At 36.1% G+C, this 22,753-nt stretch overlaps 1 protein-coding gene across 1 annotated transcript; it reads left to right on the top strand.

Moving 5' to 3' along the window:
• The first annotated feature begins 10,883 nt into the window (after positions 1-10,883).
• Positions 10,884-17,058, top strand: LOC137398093 (piggyBac transposable element-derived protein 2-like). The gene is made up of 3 exons (XM_068084201.1): positions 10,884-11,192; positions 11,286-11,414; positions 16,903-17,058. Exons 1-3 carry the CDS (start codon positions 10,884-10,886, stop codon positions 17,056-17,058), a joined length of 594 nt encoding a protein of 197 aa, XP_067940302.1.
• Positions 17,059-22,753: the final 5,695 nt, after the last annotated feature.

The raw sequence follows: 22,753 nt of genomic DNA, 5'->3' as shown, positions 1-22,753 counted from the left end.
AACTCTCCATTTTCTGATTGCCCATGATGATCTCTCACAGAGTATGGCACTGGTAAACATACTACTAAATGTACTAACCCGCAGTACCATAAGTCAATTAAGTATTTTCAGGCAAAATACTGAATCAGACAGAGATAATACGTGACAATTTATATCGCACAATAATAATTACAACATATCAGTCCAGGCTTCCGTAAGACTTCCTTAAAAAGTTAGCCTTAGTGCAAAGAAGACCTCTGCAAGAACATAACAAACTACATATGGTTTTGAGATTACGGTTAGCGAGCTACGAGGCAGAATAACCTTGTCTGGCAACATCAGAAATTTATATCAGTATGTCTGACCATTTGAACAGAATGCAGTCAAGAAGCAGAAAGTATTAAGAAAAATAAGCACTTTTGAAATACGACAAGTTAAAAAAGAATCATTTATGAGTTTTTTACAAAAATAAGTGAGTGACAGATTATATCTACCACAAAGATCGACATTGTTAGTGGGAATAACTTACGGTGCTCAGTTTACACATATAACCAAATGAATGAAATAACAAGATGCAACAACAAGGATAATATACTTTACTTTACGGCTTATGCCCAACTAGATAGGTACAAACAATTAAGGAGGTACAAATATTTGATATTTATAAGCAACATCCATAAAACGATAAGCAAGCTCATATTCAACATGTCCAGCTATTGGTATGATGAAATGGCCTAGCTTTACTGGCCTGAGATGGGTGTATGGTTGCAATAGGTAATGAGCCCGATATAATTCCTGAAAAACAAAGCCGCAACTGACAGGGCGATGATTGACATCCTATCTACCGAGGCAAATTGGCTTAGCGATGGCAAACCAACTTTTGACCGATGAATGAGTAATGAAACGAGACAATAAGAGACACATACAATAGAACCACTTCATAGCTAAAACAAAGGCATGGCACGAAGGTGTCATGTTATTTCTATCAACTTTAGGTGTTTCTCTATCCAACTAATCGCTTTATTGGACTTAGTTGCATATTTGGTAAAATCTATAATTTGACAAGTGTGAATATAAGTCGTCAAAACCTTTGAGCCACACAGTCTATGAAATTCTTTACCCTCTGCCTTTTTTCGGCCATTTTCATGCAGACCTTGGCAATGTTCGAATTGGACAATTCATCAAAGATATTACAACTTACAGCATTATGATTACAATTTATAATGTGAGTGTTAAAAGTTTAAAATAAATACTCCCAATAGTTCTATTGCTAAATAAAATTATTCAACACCACAGATCTAATATTAGTAAAAGTTAGCAGCTGAAATGCAAGTTTAAAAATAGCTATTGATGTAGGGAAAGCATTACAACTGTAAACTAATTGATTATATTAACAGGAAGTATTCATATTAAAGCTCTAAGTTACTTCGATCCAATTATATTGATGCATTGTCTTAACATCATAACATCACGCAGCTATAAAACCGTTACGATTGGATGACTAAATACAGTTGTGTACTGATGATAGTATTTTACAATACCACTCCAGGGGATACACTGCAATGGTATTAATGGCCTCTGAAAAGGCCATTGGTTTATGAGTTGTGCATTCAAGGAGGCTGCATAGTTATCATGCAGGCCCGTGTGTACTTATGTTAATGTTATTTAACCCTTATAGTTAACAACTTCCACAATTGGTAAAGTGCCAGTTATTGCAAGTTTATCAGACTGATCTACAGTCTTTTCTATGTTACCACATTTGGCATGAAATCCCAAAGCAAATAATAGTTACTTTCAAGCATCCTTATTAACTTGTCAGGTATGTGTCTTTGAGTACCTGAAGACATCCTTTGACAAATCCTTTGCTAAAAACATGACATTTTGCAAATTCTCAATAAAACCCCGTACAAACATCAAATTTATCTAAGATTATGCCAGAAGGCATGATCAATCTAAAAGAGTTAGGGGCACCTGCATAATATAGTAGAGTTTGTGCTTGTACTTACTCAGTCCTATGAAAACCCTTGCTGCGTTCAGGTGATTTCTCACATCTTTTTGACCATTCTTAGCTTAGAGTTTGTCAGCAGGTACCTATTTCATCACATTAAGTAAATGCTGTAAAAGAAAATAATGTTTATAAATAATATGATTATATGCATCTCTAACATCTTTTTGAATATTTATTGTTGTTAAAGAGAAGATAGGTGAAAACAAGTCACATACATCAAAGAGAATACAGATAACGATGCATCTCAAACCTTTCAAGAATTTCAGCAAAAACCTTGTATTACGGTTGTTCATACAGGATTATTGTATCGATTACAATCATCTTCACTGAGCCAAAAACTATTTTCAACAATTCCACTATCATACTATCATTTTCGACTAGCATTCCGAGATGTGGACTGTTAGCATATGCCATACAACTCCTTTGTCAGTATTTGCAACTAATCGCATGTCACCACATCCATGGTTTTTACTGTCAAGAATTATTTCAGTCGCCCTTAACATGCGTGTAAACTGAACAAAATTAGAGATATTTCTTGTCACAATCCTTTTTTGTCTTTTCGGGAAGCTGCGTGGAACTTTCAACCAACCATAAATATAATAGCAACCGCTAAGACTACCATATTAGAATAATGACTTTCACTATAGATTCTTCCCATATTTCACTCGAACCTTGTCTTTATTGACAATGATGTGATGCCTCTATAGCCACATTCGACTTTTATAGGATGTCAGCTTTACATTCAATGTTATCATTCAGTGACAGCCACTTTTAGACAGTCAATAACAGTTTACCATGAATCCTAGTTGTGCTTAGTTTAGATTTATATTTTAAACAAATCATATTTATTTTTATGTAATGAAACGCACATGTATATTGAAAAGAAAGATCAAATAAGAGCAACACACACAAAAAGCAGTAAATATAAATTAGTTCATTTAAAGTCTCAATAAAAGACTTAAAAAAATTAACAGCAACAACATTCATTATTTTTCAGAAAACATAGCATGCAGTTATTCAAGGTGAGCTGCTCAGTTAAGAAAAGAATTGCACATTTATAAATAAACAGGTATTCAGGCAAAATAGCGACTGTTAAAACATTCATTAAAACGGTGATCAGTGGAGTTACTACACAATAATGACAATCTGGGACTTATTCATTATTTGGGAATAAACATGGTCGGTATTTTGTTCAGTTTTGAATTTCATGCTAACTTTTTAGTTATATCTGTAAACTGTGGCAAACCTGAATTAAATGTTACTTTAATTCATTTTGACTGAGCAATAATTCAATGGTTGCAGCAAAATTTGTTTGGTTTGATAAACGGTTTGGCTGAACTAGAATAAAATTGAATCAGATTAGACATACAAGAATACATTATGGAATATTTTCATTTTTTTGTACATGTTTTCAGATGTCAACAGAAAGTCACTTTTTGCTTTGACCGATATTAGGTAGTCCCTCCACTAAGACGTGCTATTTTAACAGACGCTGTAAGGAACTAAAGACGAATATGTATTACAGTGGTACAATGCTAGTAGCTTGTATATTGTGTGATGTGCTCTCAGCCAGTTTGAAATGTGTAATTGTAGAGATGCATTATATGCTCATGATGGGCTCTTCTAGATGATGGTCCCATAGTCAAGATGACTAGCGATGAGTTATCTCTGACGTTTCTACAAAAAAATTGATGACCAAATTGCCACAAAAGGACAGATTTCTTCAAGTCATGAAACAAATATTCTACTCTCAAAGTAACTCTAAAGTTTTTTGTAAGGAATGAGTTAGTTTATACCTTAGCTAAAAATTACCGAAACAGCAAAATTTACTGATTAAATTTGTTATGGGTGCACATTGTAAAATTATTTTTTCAAGTGTATTTATGTTATTGATAAAAAGGTTTAGCTTTTTTTTGGCAAATTTTTATTTGTATAAACAAAAATTAATTTTTTACTTCACATATGTATGTTCAGGGATATTGCATCAAAATTTAGCCATGCATAGAAGAAAATTAGTTTATCTGATATCCAACTGTGCGAATGATAACATTATGTTCAATGTAAGGTATAAACTTTGCTGGCATAAAGAGAGAAATTCTTTTTTTGCGGCAAGAGAGATGATACCCTCAGTTTTGCTGCCAGTTTAGAAATCTTAAATGATAAAACTATGTAATTTTATAATATTATTGTTGAAAGGAAAGCCAATTTCCTTATTAATGTTATTGTTTATTGTTATTGCCACTATTATTGTTTTTATTACTTCATGACATTATTATTATAATTATAATTACTGCTTATAATTATTGCAACAATAAAATGTTAATCAATTTTATTCATTCAGTTTATTCATATCAGTCAGAGATGTATATGATTCTAAATCATATTTAAATACAATGAATATACAATTTTGTATTACTGTTTTTTTATTTCGAAAGTATTAAGCAAGTATCAAATTGTTGTTACTAATATAAAAAAAGTGAATCACCAAAATTACGCCTCATACACAATGAATAAACAATATATCACAGGTGTTCAGTACATTATGTCTCCAATCATTGCTAAAGAGAAGATAAACTTACCATGAGAGCGTTGTGCAATCATTTTCAGCATATCTAAGACAAAACAAAGCAAAATTTATATTACCAGCTATTTGATGCACTAACCAAAACAGACAAATACAGCAATAGTTAAACACAATAAACATATTTTCTATTAGTTTGGCTACAATGCTACTTGCCAATATTTATTTAGGTAGTTATGTAATTATCTTATATATTGTATTATTAAATAATAGCAAAACAAGCTAAACAAAAAAGTATGCTAACAACATTAAACTGTTTACAACATTTAAAACAATGTTAAATATCATTTTATATATTTATGCCAAATGTTTATTGGTGTGCACTTTAGTAATTGTTTTAAACTTGTATTAGCTAGGATTGGGCAACAAGGCTAGTTAGCAAACCTTGTTCTTGTCTTTGAACTTTGACCTCATAGTGTCTAAGCTCTCACACATATCATCATGTGATACGCCCATTTTAGATAATTTGATAAGAAAACCTAACAGCATGGTAAATAATATCTGGTTAGTTTTCTCTTTCGGAACATGTAGCTCAAAAGTTTGTTTTATACAAGTTTATTTGCTTTATTATAAAAATCAGGCATTTTTATATTAATTTAAAAGTATGACTAAACTACGCATTTTGTTCACTCAACTGTCGTTATTGTTATTATTGTTATTGTTATCTCTATCAAGGATAGATTTAGCATCAGTTTATAATCCTCCTCTGTCGCTGTATAAAAAGATTTGTATAAAACAATTTGGTAACTTTTTATATACTTTATAAATGCTTGCATAGATAACTAACTGTATTGAAAAACCAGCGCGGGGTAAATCAAACAGAACAAATATGTTGTATCGATCGGTATTCTTAAATCTTTGAAATACTGTAATACACAGGCTAACTTGTAGCGCAAAGAAGTTACCATAGTCTTGTTGTACATATAGATATGTAGAGTATATCTAGATACTGTAGTTAATATGGACCTTTAAGGTTTATGTAGATACTGTAGTTAATATAGACCTCTAGAGTCTAGGAAGATACTGTAGATAATATAGAACTTTACAATCTATGTAGATACTGTAGTTAATATATATATATATATATATATATATATATATATATATATATATATATATATATATATATATATATATATATATATATATATATATATATATATATATATACATACATATACATCTCTAGAGCGTATGTAGATACTCTAGTTAATTTAGAACTCCAAATTCTGTGGATATACAGTGGTTAATATAGATATCTAGAGTCTCACTACTATTTTAAAGAACAAAACAAAAATCTTATTTAATTACCTTTTTGAATTTTTTGCTGAATCCGTACCATCTCCACAATGGTAGTAAGCGCCTCATCCGTAGCTTCAATAAAAGCCCAGATATTAAACAGTTTTATGATTGTATATTTACTGAATATTTGTCGGAATGATTGTCTTCGAAGACCATAGCAATTACAAATCAGCAAAATATCAAGACTCAAAGCTTTGCGTGCAATACTAGCATAGCATCCTAACTTCCATATTGTCAAATACTAATCGATTTCAGGAATTGCTCATCATGGTAAAGATTATTAAGGTCAATTGGCAACAATCTTATCATTCTAAACTATTATTATTGACTTCAGTATTATCAAAATTGGAAAAGAGGAAAACCCTAAGCGAACACCTACAGCATTATATCAAAACCATTAATATAAAAATGGTAATGTGAAACTGAGATAAATATGTGTAAAACAAAATTTAAAAAGAAACATTTTATTGGTTTTAATAAGGAAAATAGCTGCATAGTGTTTGGTATCTAGTTAATACTCGCTCTCTAAACAGGTAACTTAAAACAAAGTTAAAAGGTTTCACTACAGAAGTTAGTTTTATTCACTTTGAGACTTGCTGATCATGCTAAAACAGTTTTAGATCAAAACCAAAATTTTTGTAAGAATACTTTGTATTCTGTTTAATTAATTTTAAAGCCAAAAATAATAAAATACTTTGAAAAACTACAAATAGTGTTAAAACAAGTACTTTACACAAACATGTTAAAAATGTAAATAACCAAAATGGTTTGTAAACTAGAATTATATAGTAATAATCAAAACTGTTTATGGCTAAATAATCTCAGAGGCTTGAGCTAGAAAGGGTAGCCTCAACTCCACATCTGTTTATTTATAGACTGAGTGATAGAGATAAACAGAGTAACTCACTCAAACTTATACTAGACGTAGTTTGAATTAATTTACTCCATGCATCATTATGGTTTTGTTCTCAGTTTATTTAAGCTTTCTGTGTAGGAAAGTGCATTTTTGTGAGAAACTTTGCAAGTTTAATGCTTAAAAGTACTCTACATCTCAAAAAAATATTTGCTTTAATCTGTGGTAAAGTGTCAAAATATTTGTATGCATACATGTATGTGATCAAAAGTCGAGATCTGTTTGTATTCTAATTTCTGTTGTCATTTCAACAATATTGTTTTCAATATTTTTTAGCCAGTTTTTACTTTTAAATTGATTAATTGATGCAAAAGCCAATCATTCACCTTTTGACTTTTCCGTTAGCTCATTCACTATGCTTGTTTGAAGGGATTTAACATCCTCCTTCGCAGCATTCAGATCATCTTTGCTGGACGAAGTTCCCATCACTATTGGAAGTATTAGCTCCTTTGCTTGGATTTAGTGATTCTTCAGGTATATCTAAAAATTGGCAAATTGTCAAGTTATTACAAACCCTGTTGTGTAGAAACTTAGTTCAGCCTACAAGAATAATTATTTATCATTAGAATAAAACTTAATATGTTGCCTTTGCCAGCAGCCTTGTTTTATATTTATTTTGGCATTCAGAGTAAGTTTTTGCAGGTACCTGAACCACAGTCAAAAAATTCAAATGAGCGTAAAATATTTTTGACAGACAAACAGATTATTGTTAAAATATTTATCAATATTCATAAACTAGTGAGTCGATATGATGAATTATCACACAATAACTAGAAGCAATCAAAGAACAATGTATTGAAAAGAAGATCTGATTTTTCTTGTCGATTTCAAAGGCTATTAGGCAATATATAACTGTTGACAGACTGCAATTACTTCATAACTTACCTGTTTCTACTAATCAATTAAATTGAACCGAGTAGATTCAAATTAAAAGTTAACTTTGCCTTGTAGAGTTTATATGCAGGTGTGTGACATGACACAATCAGTGCAAAGTTATTCTAGGCTGAGCACCACTTAGTTCAATCTTTGTCTAATATTTTCTTATCCCATTATATTATCACTCCTATAAATATCACACTAGAACCTAGGCAGTATAGTGTGCCATCAGAGACAAGAAAGGATGATGATGTGTAATTGATAAAGATTCATAAGGCTATTGACAATGCTCAGATAATAAATATTACATGTATTTTGCTGGGCATCATGAGTTTGAGTCCTGCATAAAGGACAAAGGTTAGTCTAAAGGTTAAACCAAAGCTTGTGATTATTTCACCTGCTGTTATTTACCAATTATTCTTATGAGCATCTAGTAAACAGGAAAATGCAGCTCAGATGTCAGATAATCACATTCCATTTGAATGGTTGTAGGTTCAAACCCAGCAAGAGTCTGATCTCTTTGTTGAGAGGTTCTTTAAGCATTTGTACCGAGTTATTAATTTATTAAATGCAACTTCTTACATATGTAGTATGAATATAGCTATTTAAGTAAATAAAACATAACAACTTTAAAAGAATTAAATATAGTAACAAGAAATATTATTAATAATACTATAAGATATTTTGATTCTGTTATATGAATGCAATGTCATAACATAATATAATAATTCAGCTATAAAAATGTAATGATTGGCTAACTAAATACGATTTTGTACCCATGTTAACATTTTTCAACTCACAGATTTTTTCCTTTGTAGAATAGAGTGCCAACTCAAAAGCATGTCGTAGTTTATCCAATACCTTTGTTCTAAATTAATTTATTTTCACCTGACCATGTAATCATAAGTGCTTGCAATCATTAAATAAGCAATTGCATTTCAGAAATTAACTACCTCATTCTGCTACATATGTGCAATGAGTATAATCACACAGCTGTTAATGACTAGCAATGCATAGTAATTAATTTCTAAGGGGTTTACAAGCATTTTATTATGCACAATATTAAATGCAGTGCATTTTAACGCTTTTAAACCCATTGTAGCATATTTGCTACATGTACTTTGAACCACTACTGCTCTTTGCTATTTGGTAATCCATTTGCTTTACTGACATGAAAGCCCAATGTTGTCCATGTGCTACACAGTTTATGTGAAATATGATTGGACACTGCAGTCATGTGACCAATATATGCCATTTTGAAAAGCAACTGTGACATGTGGGCAGACTGAGGAAAAAAGAGTTTGTCTCTGAGTGAATTTTCACCCTAAAAAGGTATGTAATCATATATATTTTGTTTTATTTGTGAAATAAACCTTCTATTAAACAAATGTTTATTGCAGTTTTAGAGATATTTTATACCAGAAGCACAGATTATATCGCCTCATTTTCATGTTACACCGGTGCTACATTGGGCTATTAGCAGCACATGATGATGGAATTCCTCCAGCATAGTGCATATGCGCATATGATTGGCATAGCAACTAAATATACATTTTAGCAAAATAGTAAAATAATTGTACATAAAACTTATAACGATGAATAGTACTAATCATAATAACTAAAAGTAGTGATAATAATAATATAACTTTCGGTAATACTGTTGTATATATATAGTAAATTTAGGGTATGTATAGAATCAATTTGTCTTACATCAAAATTTCAGTAGAAAGAATAACAGTTATAATAGCTACATATATAGACGTTAATTATTAATATTGAATTTTTGTAAGAAACTTTCTCCTTTATAATTTCTAAATCAATTGCATGAATCAAAAGAGACTACTGACATGTCTAAAAACTTGGTATAAAATAACAATAAATTTTGGATTTTTCACTCATTGTTCCATTTTTCAGCTTTATGGGGCCATGTCTCGACGAATATTAGCTGAAGATTTGATCAACAGGATAAACTGCGAGCAGAGTGAAGACGAACTAGAAGATATTGATGACATTGATGAGGATGAAAACTACGAGACACCTCAAATTGAAGTGAGACATCGCAAATCTCTAGATGTACAAACAAAAAAACACATGGTGTTCACATTATATTTCTTTATTGATAATCTGTTATTCTGCAGTTGTAGACCCCTGTGGCAATAATTCTACCAAAATATGTCATTACTTCTATTGAAAAATGCTTGTATCTCATTCCAGAAACCACAGATGGAGACTGAGGATGATGAAGATGACATACATGTACCTTTAGTAAACTTTGCCAGAATTTAAACATCAAGCTGTAACCCAAGATGGCGAAAAAGAAAATTTACATCACCCAATTCAGTTTTTCTAGGTGCTACACCAAAGCCCCCTGTAAACGCAAAAATTGACACACCCCATGAATATTTTTGACGGATTACTCCAGACAGCATGTTCAACAATATTGTGAGCAATGCCAATCTATACAGCACACAAAAGTGTGGAAAACCAATCAACATTAGCAACAAAGAAATTGAACAGGTAATTGGAATGTACTTTCATATGGGTCTAGTAAAGATGAATTCTGTCCGGCAATATTGGGAAACGGAAACACTTTATCCTCCTGTAGCGGGTGTGATGAGCAGAAATCGGTTTCAGGAAACACTAGCCACCTTGCATTTTGTCAAAAACCTTGCAGTGACTGAGGATGACAAGAAAGATAAATTGTGGAAGCTGCAACCTTTTTTGATTAAATGAAAGAATGTTGTCTGAAACTAACACTTACAGAATTTGTCTGCATTGATGAGATGATGTGCCAGTTCCGTGGCAAAACGAGCAAAATTTGGCAATATCTGAAAGGTAAACCACATCCTTGGGGATTCAAAATCTGGGCACGAACTGATCCTAGCGGATTTCTATATGACTTTGAGGTATATCAAGGTGGCACCGGAGTTCGGACAGAGCTTGGTCAAGACACGGATGTTGTTTTGAAGCTGACATCATCACTTCCTGTCAATGCCAACTACAAGGTTTATGCGGATAAATTTTTACCAGCATTCCACTACTGATGAAGCTAAAGGAAAGAGGTATGTTCTACACCAGAACGGTTAGAAAAAAACAGACTAGCTGGCTGTCCACTTCTTGAAGACAAAGAACTGAAAACAAAAGGTCGTGGTGCACTGGATTACAGCGTTGAAGAAAACTTTCAAATTGCTGCGGTGAAATGGGAAGACAACAAATCAGTAACAATGCTGTCATCTCTCACAGGTGCACACCCAGTTTTAGAAGCAGAGAGATGGGATAAACAAAAAAAGTCATATGTCAAGATTCCCATGCCATTGGTAGTTGGAGAATATAACAAAAAAATGGGTGGAGTAGACCTTCTGGATTCGTTTTTGGCATCATTCAAGTTCAAGATGCGATCACGCAGATGGCACCACTATCTGTTATGGCATTTCATGATGGTTGCTTTAATAAATAGTTGGAATGTCTACAGAAAAGATTTTCAGTTGTTGAAACTACCCAAAAAGGAGATGCTAAGTCGTCGTCAATTTCAGGTATTGTAGAAGCTACATACACAATCAACAATGTCTAACAATTTTTGCTACACAAAGTTTGTGATTTCTATACAGGTTGATGTCTTTTTTTAGTCATATCTTGCCTCAACACTAATAAAAGTCAACAGTCAGCCAAAGAGAGGACGTCCCTTGAATGCAAGTTCCAGTCCAGCATCACCTGCGCAACCACAAAAAAAGAGACGCCATGCTCCAACAGATTATGTACGAAAAGATGGTTTAGCTCATTGGCCATCAAAAATTGATAAAAGAGGCAGATGTCAATTTTGTGAGACAAATTTCACAAACACCATATGCACCAAATGTGTTGTGAGATTGTGTTTCAATGAAAGCCAAAATTGCTTCATGGACTTTCATAAATAGTTCTAGTGATATTCATATAAAAACATTTTTTTTGTGCTTCTACAATTTCGTGAACCCATAAAAATTTGTGTGCTGCATCATTTATTTATTATCTTTCAATTGAGTACTATCATTTTTGTAATTTGAGCAATAAAAGTTTGAACAGATATTATGCCTAATGCATATACTGCTATGCTGCTTTATGCCCAATGTTGCGTATATGCAACATTTTCAAAAATAAATCCAGGTTGCTATGATGGTGAAGTCTTTATGTATATGTGTTCAGTGCATGGTATAAAATTAAATAATGCAAGAAAAAAAATTTAGCATTGGGATTTATACTTGTGGGTTTAAGAGGGTCAAAAGAAGGCTTTAAAAATTCAAAAAATCATGCAATGAATTGCTCTATTTAAAAAGGTTCATAAGTAATGAAAAATATCACACATTACACAAGCCAGGGTCAATATAAAAGCAAGCAGTAAGTAACTTTCTATGTAGCTTTGCTAAAATTTGATTTACTCAAAATTATAGTAAATTTCACCTTAAAGTATCACCAATATTTTATAATTTGCAATTATTTTTGAAGATTGAGTTGAACTGACTGTCAGGATGTTTTAAGATTATAATCGACAGAACATAATATTTGTTAAATCGCTCAGATCAAGCGAAAGAGCAACTATGACGCTTACACTTACAACGAGACCAGAAAAATATATTCAGAAAGCTTCAACTTGAACGCGATAGCCGATATGAGTTAAAGCTTCGATAGCAACTAGTGATGTCAATTCGCAGGAGTTTTTCTTCCAATTGTTTTAGCCGCAATCAAGTTTTGTTGAGCTTGATCTTGAGCGTACTGGCTATCAGATCATTTCAAACATCAAAAGCGGTCTGGATCAAAATAAAACTACTGACAGTTTCTATTAAATTCTACTAACATTTAGTGCAAGGTAATCGCTAACCAATAATATAATAGAATATGTGTCTGTTTGTTTTACCATCTGTCAAAGCAACAGTTAGAGGTTGGTATAAAAGATGAAATTCAACACAACTTTAATTTACAGCTTTCACTTATGCGGACCGATGCTCTAACATTAGCACACACATACCGCTATCTAGCATTGTAGAGCAACTGTGATGATATTTGTTTGTAATGCTTTATCGGAACACCTGATCATCTCTCACAGCACACGAGACGGCCAGTATATTGATACTACTAAATATAACTCAGATCAAAACTTACAAGAGAGCTTTTAAAGCCCATTTTTGTTTTAGCAAGCTAGGTCGAAGTCGGCATGTAAACTTTTTTGTTTTTGTCAAATTTGTCTGCAATGCTCAAAATCATCTAATACACCGACTACCCCTTTTTCATTAGTGAAACCACAGTACCTTGGTTATGGTAGACTTTGGTAAAAATATATAGAATTGGCAGAAATACCTGAACACTTCCACACTTTGTGAACATACCTGTAGATTCATTTAAGATATATTGTCATAGATTACAAGCGAGCAGTGACTTTGTTACCACAGCTACGTAGCAAAAAAACAGTGTGTAACAGAACACAAAAAGGTACCTCACACACCTTCCAGTAAAAAAATATAAGTTAATGTCAATAAACACATGAAAATACATATTATAACTTCAAGTCCTTATCAGACGCCATTTTCTAAAACAGGAAACACAACATGTGTTCAATCCACAAAACAAATTTGAAAACTTAATGACACAGCCAGACAACCTATTGGCAAAATGTAGATGTGCGAAATGTAGAGCCTTGTCATATTTTTGGAGATTACACATCTTGATAAGAAGCACAAAGGTTCTAAGAAATACTAGAAAATGCGTTCTCTAGAGATCTTAGTCACAATAGGGATGCTTCTGAATAGATAAGAGCATGAATGGTCAGTCATACTTCTACCACGGTCATCATACAAGTTTAGCAGAGGGATCTATGTTTGAATGAAATAAAAACTTTCATTACACAGAGCAATCATTTTAATATGATTGCTTATATTGTTTCGATTGATGATACAATTCCAACAACTAAACTGGCTTTTACTCTCAGAAAATGTGCAAAATAAGATGATCGGATAATACTGCTAGTATTTCTCTAAAACAAACCCCACTCTGAATATCAGAATATCTAACAGAGTTCTCCAATCTGGCTAATAAGATATCTTTATAAAGAGCCCACTGCGACCATTACGATATCTCCATTGAGAGCACTCCTATATGACCATCAGGGTATCTTCATGGAGTGCACTGCCATGATTTTTAGGAGTTTTTCATAAAAAGCACCACTACGACTATTACGATATCTCCTCGAAGAGCACCACTATGTTTGTTAGAATATGTTCATAGTGAAATATCCCATGATTTTTAGAATATCTCAAAAAAGAGCACCACTGACTACTAAGATATCATCATAGAGAGAACTACTATTACTTATCAAAATATCTCCGCATATAGTCATACCATGAGTAGCCACAGGAATTCAGTCAAACAAACCTGGTTGATGAGTAATAATGATAACAAGTGTAAAACTAAATTGGGTTTCCATAAATTTTCAGCAAGTTAGTCAAAAGTATATTTTGCTCCACATATGCATCACATTGTATATCAAATTATGATTGCAATCAACATTACGAACTCAGGTAGTTGCTTATGTCAGTTTTTATTGAATATGGACTAATAGCTCTTATTTGCAGACCTTTTAATCACGAAAGGAGCCATGCCTTTTTAAACAATTTTTCATCCGATATGTAGACTTTCAGCCATTTTATCATGCTTATCATATAATCTTTCAGATCTTCCAAAAGACTACCATTTTTTTGGCTGTCTGTTATCAATATGCCATTTCATACTTAGTTCTAAGTTTACAGATATAGACAAGCTTAGTATCATGTGACTATTTTCGGAAAATTGCAAAGTTTTAAAATCTTTTTCACCAGTATCATTTGATTCTGATCATCTAGTAGAATAACCAAAAATTAGTCTCTTTTGTCCAAAAGGATTATTGGTATAACACACCTCTACAAACAATGCTAATTTTATGTGCTCAAATCCATATCATAACATGCATGCAAAGTCCAAAAATGTAATCTCATTTGTTCTAGAATAATTAGTTAAAAGATTTAGTTAAAAATTGAATTTCCCAAGTCCATTAATGTAAAAGTTTAAATCTTTCAAATATATAGTCTGATGAATTTTAACAATGTGAACACAAAGCTAAGAAAAAAGTAAACATAACACATTGGTTATGTTATAAGCATCATCGGTTCAATCAAGAAAAAAACTTTCGGGAAATTTTAGGACCGAAATACCGCTATCACATGTTCTGTTTGCAAACCAGTTGTTTCAACGAGTTTATGTTACAGTCTGCCACCAACAGCAAAATATCACATACAATATTTAAAACTTGTATTTGCCTCATCAATTTTGCTGTAAAATGTGGCTTTGGTGTTTTATCAGTTTTTAATATTAAGAAAATTAGAGATGTGAGCTGGAAGTCAAATGAAGTCAAAACCTTAATAAAGTTTTTATATTACATGTATATATGTAATGTATACAATTATGTATTACTCAATTATATGTTACATATAAATATATGCATAACATAAATTAATAAATTATGTATTACATACATACTATGCTATATATTATGCATTTATTTATATATTATGCTACATTCATAAGATAGGTTACAAAATATAATATAATATATTAGACAGTAGACTTGTCTAGCGCTCCTACTGAAAAGCTTGAGTTTATTCGCACATGTTAAGACACCTCTATCAGAAAATGTCAACCAGCATAGACAACAGTATGTCATAGTAGTATGGTTTGCTAGTAAATGAATATGTCTTCTATGGCTGGAATGATGATAATCTTTACTATTATAAAAGCTGTTTCCATCCGCAGCCATGCTTATAGCATTAAAACAACATGATTCACTCAGAATTCAGGTATTGAATCAGATACTCAGCTAACAGAACCAATTCATGACCCACTGAGCCGCTCAGCAATCGCCACAATTAAAAAAAATTAGATGCACACATTTTTTGCACATAATGAATAGTCCATAGGATATCCAGCATACTATTATATATAATTCTTATAAGAGTATTACAAAACAATCTCAATAGTTGGATGTAAAAACCAACAATAGTATAACTGAAATGGCAGACTTTACTACATTGCACTCTGAAAAGGGAGGGAGTAGCAAACAGCAATTGATAGACTAAATATGTGTAATTATAAAACAGTCTTCCATTGCAAAAGAAGTTAAAATGAATAAACTTGTGACAATGAGTTTGCTATGTATATATATAAATTTTAGTTTTTGTTTGTCGCTTGTTGGTTGGTCTGTTGATTGTATGTCCAGTTATAGCAATTAAAATGTTAGAATGAACAAACCACTTTGTGGTGGCATTTAAATAGGAAACAGCAGTTGTGCAGACAGGTGGGCTATCAACAAGTCTACTTAGTTTATTTACAGAACTGTGAAATAAGCAACTGCAATATTCATTGCTGTCTAATAATGCCAATCATCTAGTACGCTTAAAGATTCTGATTGTGTGAGAGATTATGAAGTGTAGTAATTATAAGTGCAATTATTCTTAGCTATCATAGGCTGGCTGCAAGGCTTTGAGGTAGTGTGTATGGCTTCACATCTGTGTGTCCACATAATGTGCTGATTTGATTTCTGGGAGACACCATCTTTTTTTCTCAGTGCCTAGATGAAAAGAGAACTTGGCTCTTATTATACTAAAGCTCAAGTTACTCAAATTTATGCAACTCTTAAACTCACATTCAATAATTCATACAATTTCTTAAGTTGTTGAAAAGCTTATTTTATTACCCGTGCAATACAAGTCATTCACCTAGTATACACATAATTACAAATCCATTATTAGAGATCTATACAATTTACATGAATAGGTAGCTACAATGAATACACGCCTATACTTATATTAATTTTACTTCAAGCTATGTAGGTGTGGCTTATACACAACGCGAGCATACTAGTGAGAGTTAAAGGGAATGCCGATACTCGAGCCGTTATTGAGTTTAGGATCATGTCTCACAGCTACTGTACCCAAGAGCAAGCTTAGCTTTACCAGGCTGACTCTCAAAGTCACTAAAAAGATTGATGGTCTATGCACATAGCATTCAAGGAGGGCACATAGTTCTGATGGTCCCTACACATTAACATTAATATTATTCGATCCTCAATTGTCAAACAACTTCTACAATAGGTCAAGTCTTAGCGATGCAAGTCCATCAGTCCTTGCCGGTTTGTTTGCTCAGCCCGTCTTTGTTCCCGTATCGGGTTCCTCATCGGTGTTTTAGGGTGTATCGGAACTCCGCCAGGTTTTCAAACTACCAGGATACCTTGTTTCGAGGGTTCCTTCCTTCTACACAGCCACCGGATGGATGCGTGATCCGTTCAGTAAAAGTATTCATGTTGGTACAGGTGGGCCAAAAGTGTTTCACCGTCTTGACTAGAACGAGCAGTTCCCGTCGAGTGACACCGTAATTGCATTCCGAGGAGGTGAGCATTTTGCTGTTGTAGGCAATGACCCTCTTGCAACTCTCCTGTACTTAGGACAGCATGGCCCTACGCCTAATCCACTGGTACATGTATACAGGATATATTGCCGCTAGGGTTCTGAGTAGCCAGAGACCGGAGCGGTGCAGATGCGGCCCTTCAGCTTGTTGAAAGCGATTGGTTTCTCCTCCGTCCATCTCCAGGACTCTCTCTTCACTGTCAGCCACTGCAAGGGGGTGGGTTATAGTGCCAAACTCTGGAACGTATAGTCGGTAGTAGCCAAATGTCTCGAGGAACTCTTGGAGTTCAATTGACCTGACAATTCTTTGCGGGTTTGACCATTCTGTGGCCGCCTTGACCTTCTTGGGTTCCGTGAAGACTTCATAATTGTTTACTGTATGACCCAGATAGCTGACCTGTGATTGTGATAGCTCGCATTTGGATGGCTTCAGCTTCGGTTTGGCTGGGTTGCGTCTCTGGAAGACCTCTTCTAGTTGGTGCAGGTGTGTGTTAAAATCTGGTGCAATGACTATGATGTCTAATAACAATATCTTCCAATGGAGGCCGTGCAAGACGCATTCCATGAGCCTTTGGAAAATGGCTGATGTGCAAGTCAGCATGAAAGGATGCACCTTCCACGTCAACCGCCCAGATAAAGTGGATAGAGCCATCTTCTCCTGTGTTTTCGCATCAAGGGGCACTCGCCAGTACTCGCTCACCAGGTCGAGCGTGCTGAAATAGCGGCTAGAAGACAGCGCGTCCAGGTTATTATTGATTCTGGGCAAAGAGTGGGCGTCTTGCTTGGTGACGGCGTTCAGACACCGGTAGTCGAGACAGAAGCGGAACTTCCTGTCCATCTTTTTGGACCAGTCCTGAAAGGGAGCTCCAGGCTCCTCCAGCTGGCTGGAAAAGTTTTCTTTTGAGTAGGTCTTTGGCCTGCATTTTAGCCTGGGCCTGTTTCTCTGGCTTGAGCCTGTGAAGGCATTGTCAAAATGGCCGAGTGCCCTTTTTGAGTTGAATAGAATGTTCCACCTCAGAGGTCCTTCGTTGGCCAACGTCGCCCGTACTGAACACGGTGGCGTACTGACTCAGCAGGAAGGCCAATTTCGCTGTCTGGTCCATATTGTCAAAGTTTGCTCAGGTCGCTTGAAACAACCCCCAAGGTGGGCCGACACTTTATTGGTTGAAGTCGAACCAGCTTCAAACAAAAAATGGGCCATATTCTTCAATCTGTGGGATGTCTACACCCGTGTAAATGCCGATAGTGGCATCTGACTGAATGGCCAACGGCCGCTGTGTCGTATTCTTGCATCGGTGATGACATGTCTATTGAGCCATGACTGATTCAGGCTACTTACCACCCATGGGGTCCATCTGGGAACAATTTGATCAGTTCCATGGAACAGTGATTCCTTGAAGCGATGCGACAATGTATTGCCAGTTTTGTTTGGGTAGGCACTACCACTCCCCTGACTGCTTGCATTTTTCTCTGTAGGAGCCGTTCATGCCGGTCGGTGCAAACCAGCTGTCTGCCATCTACTCAAACCACCGGTCATTCAAATTCAAGGGAGAACTGATGGACTACAAAAAATGGCCTACCCAAGAAGGCATTCTCCCTCAAGCCACTGACCGCAAATACATGTACTTTCTCTGTACTTGCGACCCAAGTTGGCAACTAGATTATTCCATAGAACGGGATCTGATTTAGCAGGTTCGTGGTACACCCTGTGTCCTGGAAAAGCTGGATGAGGCGCCCTTCCACTTTTCCGAGAAAAAAATAGCTGGTGGGGTGCATTCGGTTAAGGGCTCGGGCCATAGTGGCATCTTCTGGGTGATCATTGAAAGTATCCGTTTCCCGTGCCAGGTTATAGCGGTTTCTTGGGGGCGTCGTGCACGCAAGTTCAGCTTGTGGCTCTTGAGGTCGCCGCTCCTGAGGTGGAGAAGGTGCCCGCCATACTATTTTTATAGCAGGCTTCTGGCTGTCCCGTCTTATGGGGAGGGTTTTCAGTATCTTGTGTTGGGCAATTTGGTAGTTGACCCATACGTTTCTGGTCACGTCCTTGCCGCGCGGATGGAAAGGCATAGACGGCATCAAAAACTCGAAAATGGTAGGGGCTGGTTTCTCTCAAGGACTGATGATAATTATGTGTCTTCACAGGCATTTCCTGTACCCAAAATCTCTTTGGTCTAATCCTTGCTAGTTGAGACCAACCGTCAGCGTTCACCGAATCTTGGGTTGCTTTGGTACGTCTCCGGGGTTGTTTGGCCTTGGCACAGCTAGTAGCCAGAGCTACTGCTGTGACTTCCCTTGTTTCCTGAAACAGGTTTTGCGTAGCAGGAGCAGTTCTTATGAACATGCTGCGGCTGGCCACAGCTTCAGAAAAAAGTTGCTGGCTGGCTTGTTCTCTTGGTCCGAGTGTGGAATCGCTTCTAGAGTCATTCAACTTTCTCTATGAGAAATTGGAATAGCCGGGCCAGTTAGCCAATGACTTCAGTTTTGATCAAGTTTACCTGATAAGGGGTTCCCTTTCCAGGGCTCGCACAGACAATCGGGCAGATTTGCTTTCGCCTCCTTGAATTCGGAGGTAGTCACTCTCCCTGTACAGCATCGGTTAGTGTGGGCGTATGCACGGCCAACAAGTGGCGCTGCAAGGCAGGGTCCCCTAGTTAACTGCAAAACGTTTCCATGGCTATGTTGTTCTGGTGAGGGTTCGGAGGTTTCCATGCAAGATGCGTACCAGCCTTTTCACTTTTATGGCATGTTCCTAGGACAAGGCCTTTCCGTCCCCTCTGAGGGCATCGAGCTGGCTTAGTGCTTGTCTAGCGGACAGCCTGAATTTTGCCCAAAGGGCATTGGATATGGCCTTCAGGTCCACAGCTTGTTTGCAGTCCTTGGCATGTTCTCCTATTGCTTCATGGAGGGGCAACATCAATACCCCTTCTGCCCATCGATTAGCATCGGCCTCCTCTAGGAAAGGAACAATAAAGTTTTCGATGTCCCCTTTTCCTGTGTACTGGGGATTATTGAATCTCGGTGCCGGTTCCTGGGCTCTGGGCATCAAAAGTACCCGCTGTAGTGCTTCTACTAGCCAGTTGGGTCCCGGGTCGGCGCTCCATGCCCTTCTATTGAACATGTCTCTGGACTTTCAGTAAATTGTTGTTTCTGTCTTAGGTCAGTTCATATACCGAATTCGTCACCACTGAGTTTTAGACAGATCTCTCTGGGTATCTTCCTGCTGCCAGAAAGTTCTTCCAGTAAGAGTAGTGCTGCCATTTTTCAGGCAGGGCCTATCAGATTATTCGGTATGTTTATGCTCCTTTCCTTGAGCAGTTCATCTAGCGAGTCCGTAGTTGAAGTGTTTTACACATCTGTCTCTGGGTTTTTTCCTGTTGCCAGAAGGTTCTTCCAGTAGGTGCAGTGCTGCCGTTTTTCAGGCAGGTCCTATCCGGTGTTGTCTGGGTTCTTTATTTCTGCCGCTTTTAAAGCAGCAGAAAGTTCATGCAGAATCTAATGATTCAGTATGAGTCTTGTGGTGGAGTGCTTTGAAATTGTAACAGATCTAACTGCTGCCACCAGTGTAAAGGCTTTGTGCCAACCTTACCTACTTCACCAGTATGATACTTTGTGCATAAGTTTAAACATGTATTTCTGCTTCGTTCATACGAGTACAGAAGTAATCATGCCCATGCAATGAACAGGCCCAGAACAGCTCCACTGTCTAACACCAATGTTCAGTTTTTTTATAGAGGGTAGGCCCGCCTTTTGTTCCACAGGATTGCACTGAACTCAGCTCGGTTTGGCTCGGCTCAGTTTGCCTCTGACTAGATTAACGATCTTCACTTTGTTATTACGCCTTACTGAACACAGCCTGGCTCGGCTTAGCTCAGCCCTAGCCTCAGCCATCGGTGGATCCCATCCTACAATAGTACATGTGTAGTTAGATCCTGCTATTATTTTTCCTTTTTCACGATAAAAGAGTTCACACCGTAGTTTAGCATTTTTAAAAGAAAGATTATCACTTCTGTTGTATTGTATTGTCACGAGAAGTATTGTATTACAGAAAACACGGCTAACAGGTAAGAAGCACATAAAGGGACTGACTTAGCTAGTAAGCCCATAGCTATGGGTCATTAGAAAATTATGCAATTATAGCACAACTAGGTGAAAGCATGACTGCACAGCTAATATGTAACACACCTCCCTCACTATTCTGAGTTTATGGTTAGTCATGACCTTGCTAGAACTTAGAACTGTCAAAGTAATCAGGTCGTCTTCTATTACGAGTATGATATCTGGGACTTTGTACTGGCCTCTCATCTGGTTCAGATTGGGTAGGTTGGATGTTAAGATCGTTTCAAGCTGTGATGATATTGTCATTGGTCAATGTATCATTAACTTGAAGTCTAGTTTGTAGCTGATTGGCATGTCGTCTCCATACCCAACGGTCTGTTCACACAGCATACAGTACGTTACCCAGCTTGTTAATTATTGTTTCAGGTATCCACTTTGGTCCAGAACTATAGTTCATTGCATAAAACGAAGAGTCTACTTTATACTGTGATGATGTAGAACATGGTTGACCGGGTGAAAGAGTTGTCTTGTTCTGAATTGGTTTTAGCAAGGTCCAAGTATTTCTTGGCTGTCGTCCATGAAGAACTTTGGCAGGTGATTTCCAGTTCAAAGAGGAGTGAGGCAAACATTTGTATGTGGTTAAAAACAGCTGTAGAGCAGTCTTAACTTTCTCCCCTCTTGCACAATTCTTCTCTACAGATTGCTTGAGTGTCTTGACAAATCTCTCCGTTTCTCCGTTCAATGCAGGTAGGAATGCCCGTGATGTTATATGTTTAATGCTCTGCATGTTGCCAATCTGGTCAAAATCATTTGAAACAAATTGTGGGCTGTTATCCGAAACAATAGTCTGAGGAAGACCTTCATGTACAAAGATCGGTCGTAGCACGTCAACTGTGTCCTCAGAAGTAGTTTTTTCTACATCTAGCATAGCAACGTACAGATATCGAGAATGTGCATCCACAAAAACCAACAACGTCTGACTTTTAAAATGTTTTGCATAATCCAAATGAATGCATTCCCATGGTAGTTGGGTGGACGGCCAACTTTGGTAAGTCTTGGCTGGGTCATTAGCACAGATTCGGCAGGGCTCACAAGCTTTGATTAGCTGTTCTATGTCTGGGTTGATACTAGCCCACCATGCGTATCGACGAGCAAGCGGTTTTAATCTTTCTACACCCCAGGGTGATGTATGCAGCAAGTCTAACACTTTACTCCTCAGAGCCGGTGAAATGACAACTCTGGTAGTGTCATCACTTTGCAAAAGTACAGCTTCCCTATGAACAAAAAGAGACTCCCTCATATTATATTAGGTCGCAAATTTTCATAGCTTGCTGTAAGCTTATTGGGCCAAGGACCAATCAGTATATCTGCTCTTTCATTATCTGTAGTGAGGTGTCTTTCATGGGTTCTTTTTTAACAGTCTCATCGTCAAGAAGACCAGGATAGAGCTCTTCTTGTATAGTGTGTGAGACCTCAATGCTCTCCTTCCCTTCATCATGGTCAAACTTTGGGTCAGCCCCTATAGGTAACCTGGACAAGCCATCTGCAATGATGGGCTGTGCTGTAGGTTTGTACCTGAT

The sequence above is a fragment of the Watersipora subatra genome, chromosome 6 (assembly GCF_963576615.1).
Source record: "Watersipora subatra chromosome 6, tzWatSuba1.1, whole genome shotgun sequence".
Lineage (NCBI taxonomy): Eukaryota > Metazoa > Bryozoa > Gymnolaemata > Cheilostomatida > Watersiporidae > Watersipora > Watersipora subatra.
This window is presented reverse-complemented; position numbering and strand designations above follow the sequence as displayed.

Bases quoted from the DNA above. Each gene is read 5' to 3' on its own strand.
- LOC137398093 (XM_068084201.1), top strand. From the start codon at position 10,884: ATGCTGTCATCTCTCACAGGTGCACACCCAGTTTTAGAAGCAGAGAGA. The intron at 11,193-11,285 runs GTATTGTAGAAG...GTCTTTTTTTAG, and splicing joins TAAGTCGTCGTCAATTTCAG to TCATATCTTGCCTCAACACT. The intron at 11,415-16,902 runs GTACGAAAAGAT...TCGGTGTTTTAG, and splicing joins GCCATGCTCCAACAGATTAT to GGTGTATCGGAACTCCGCCA.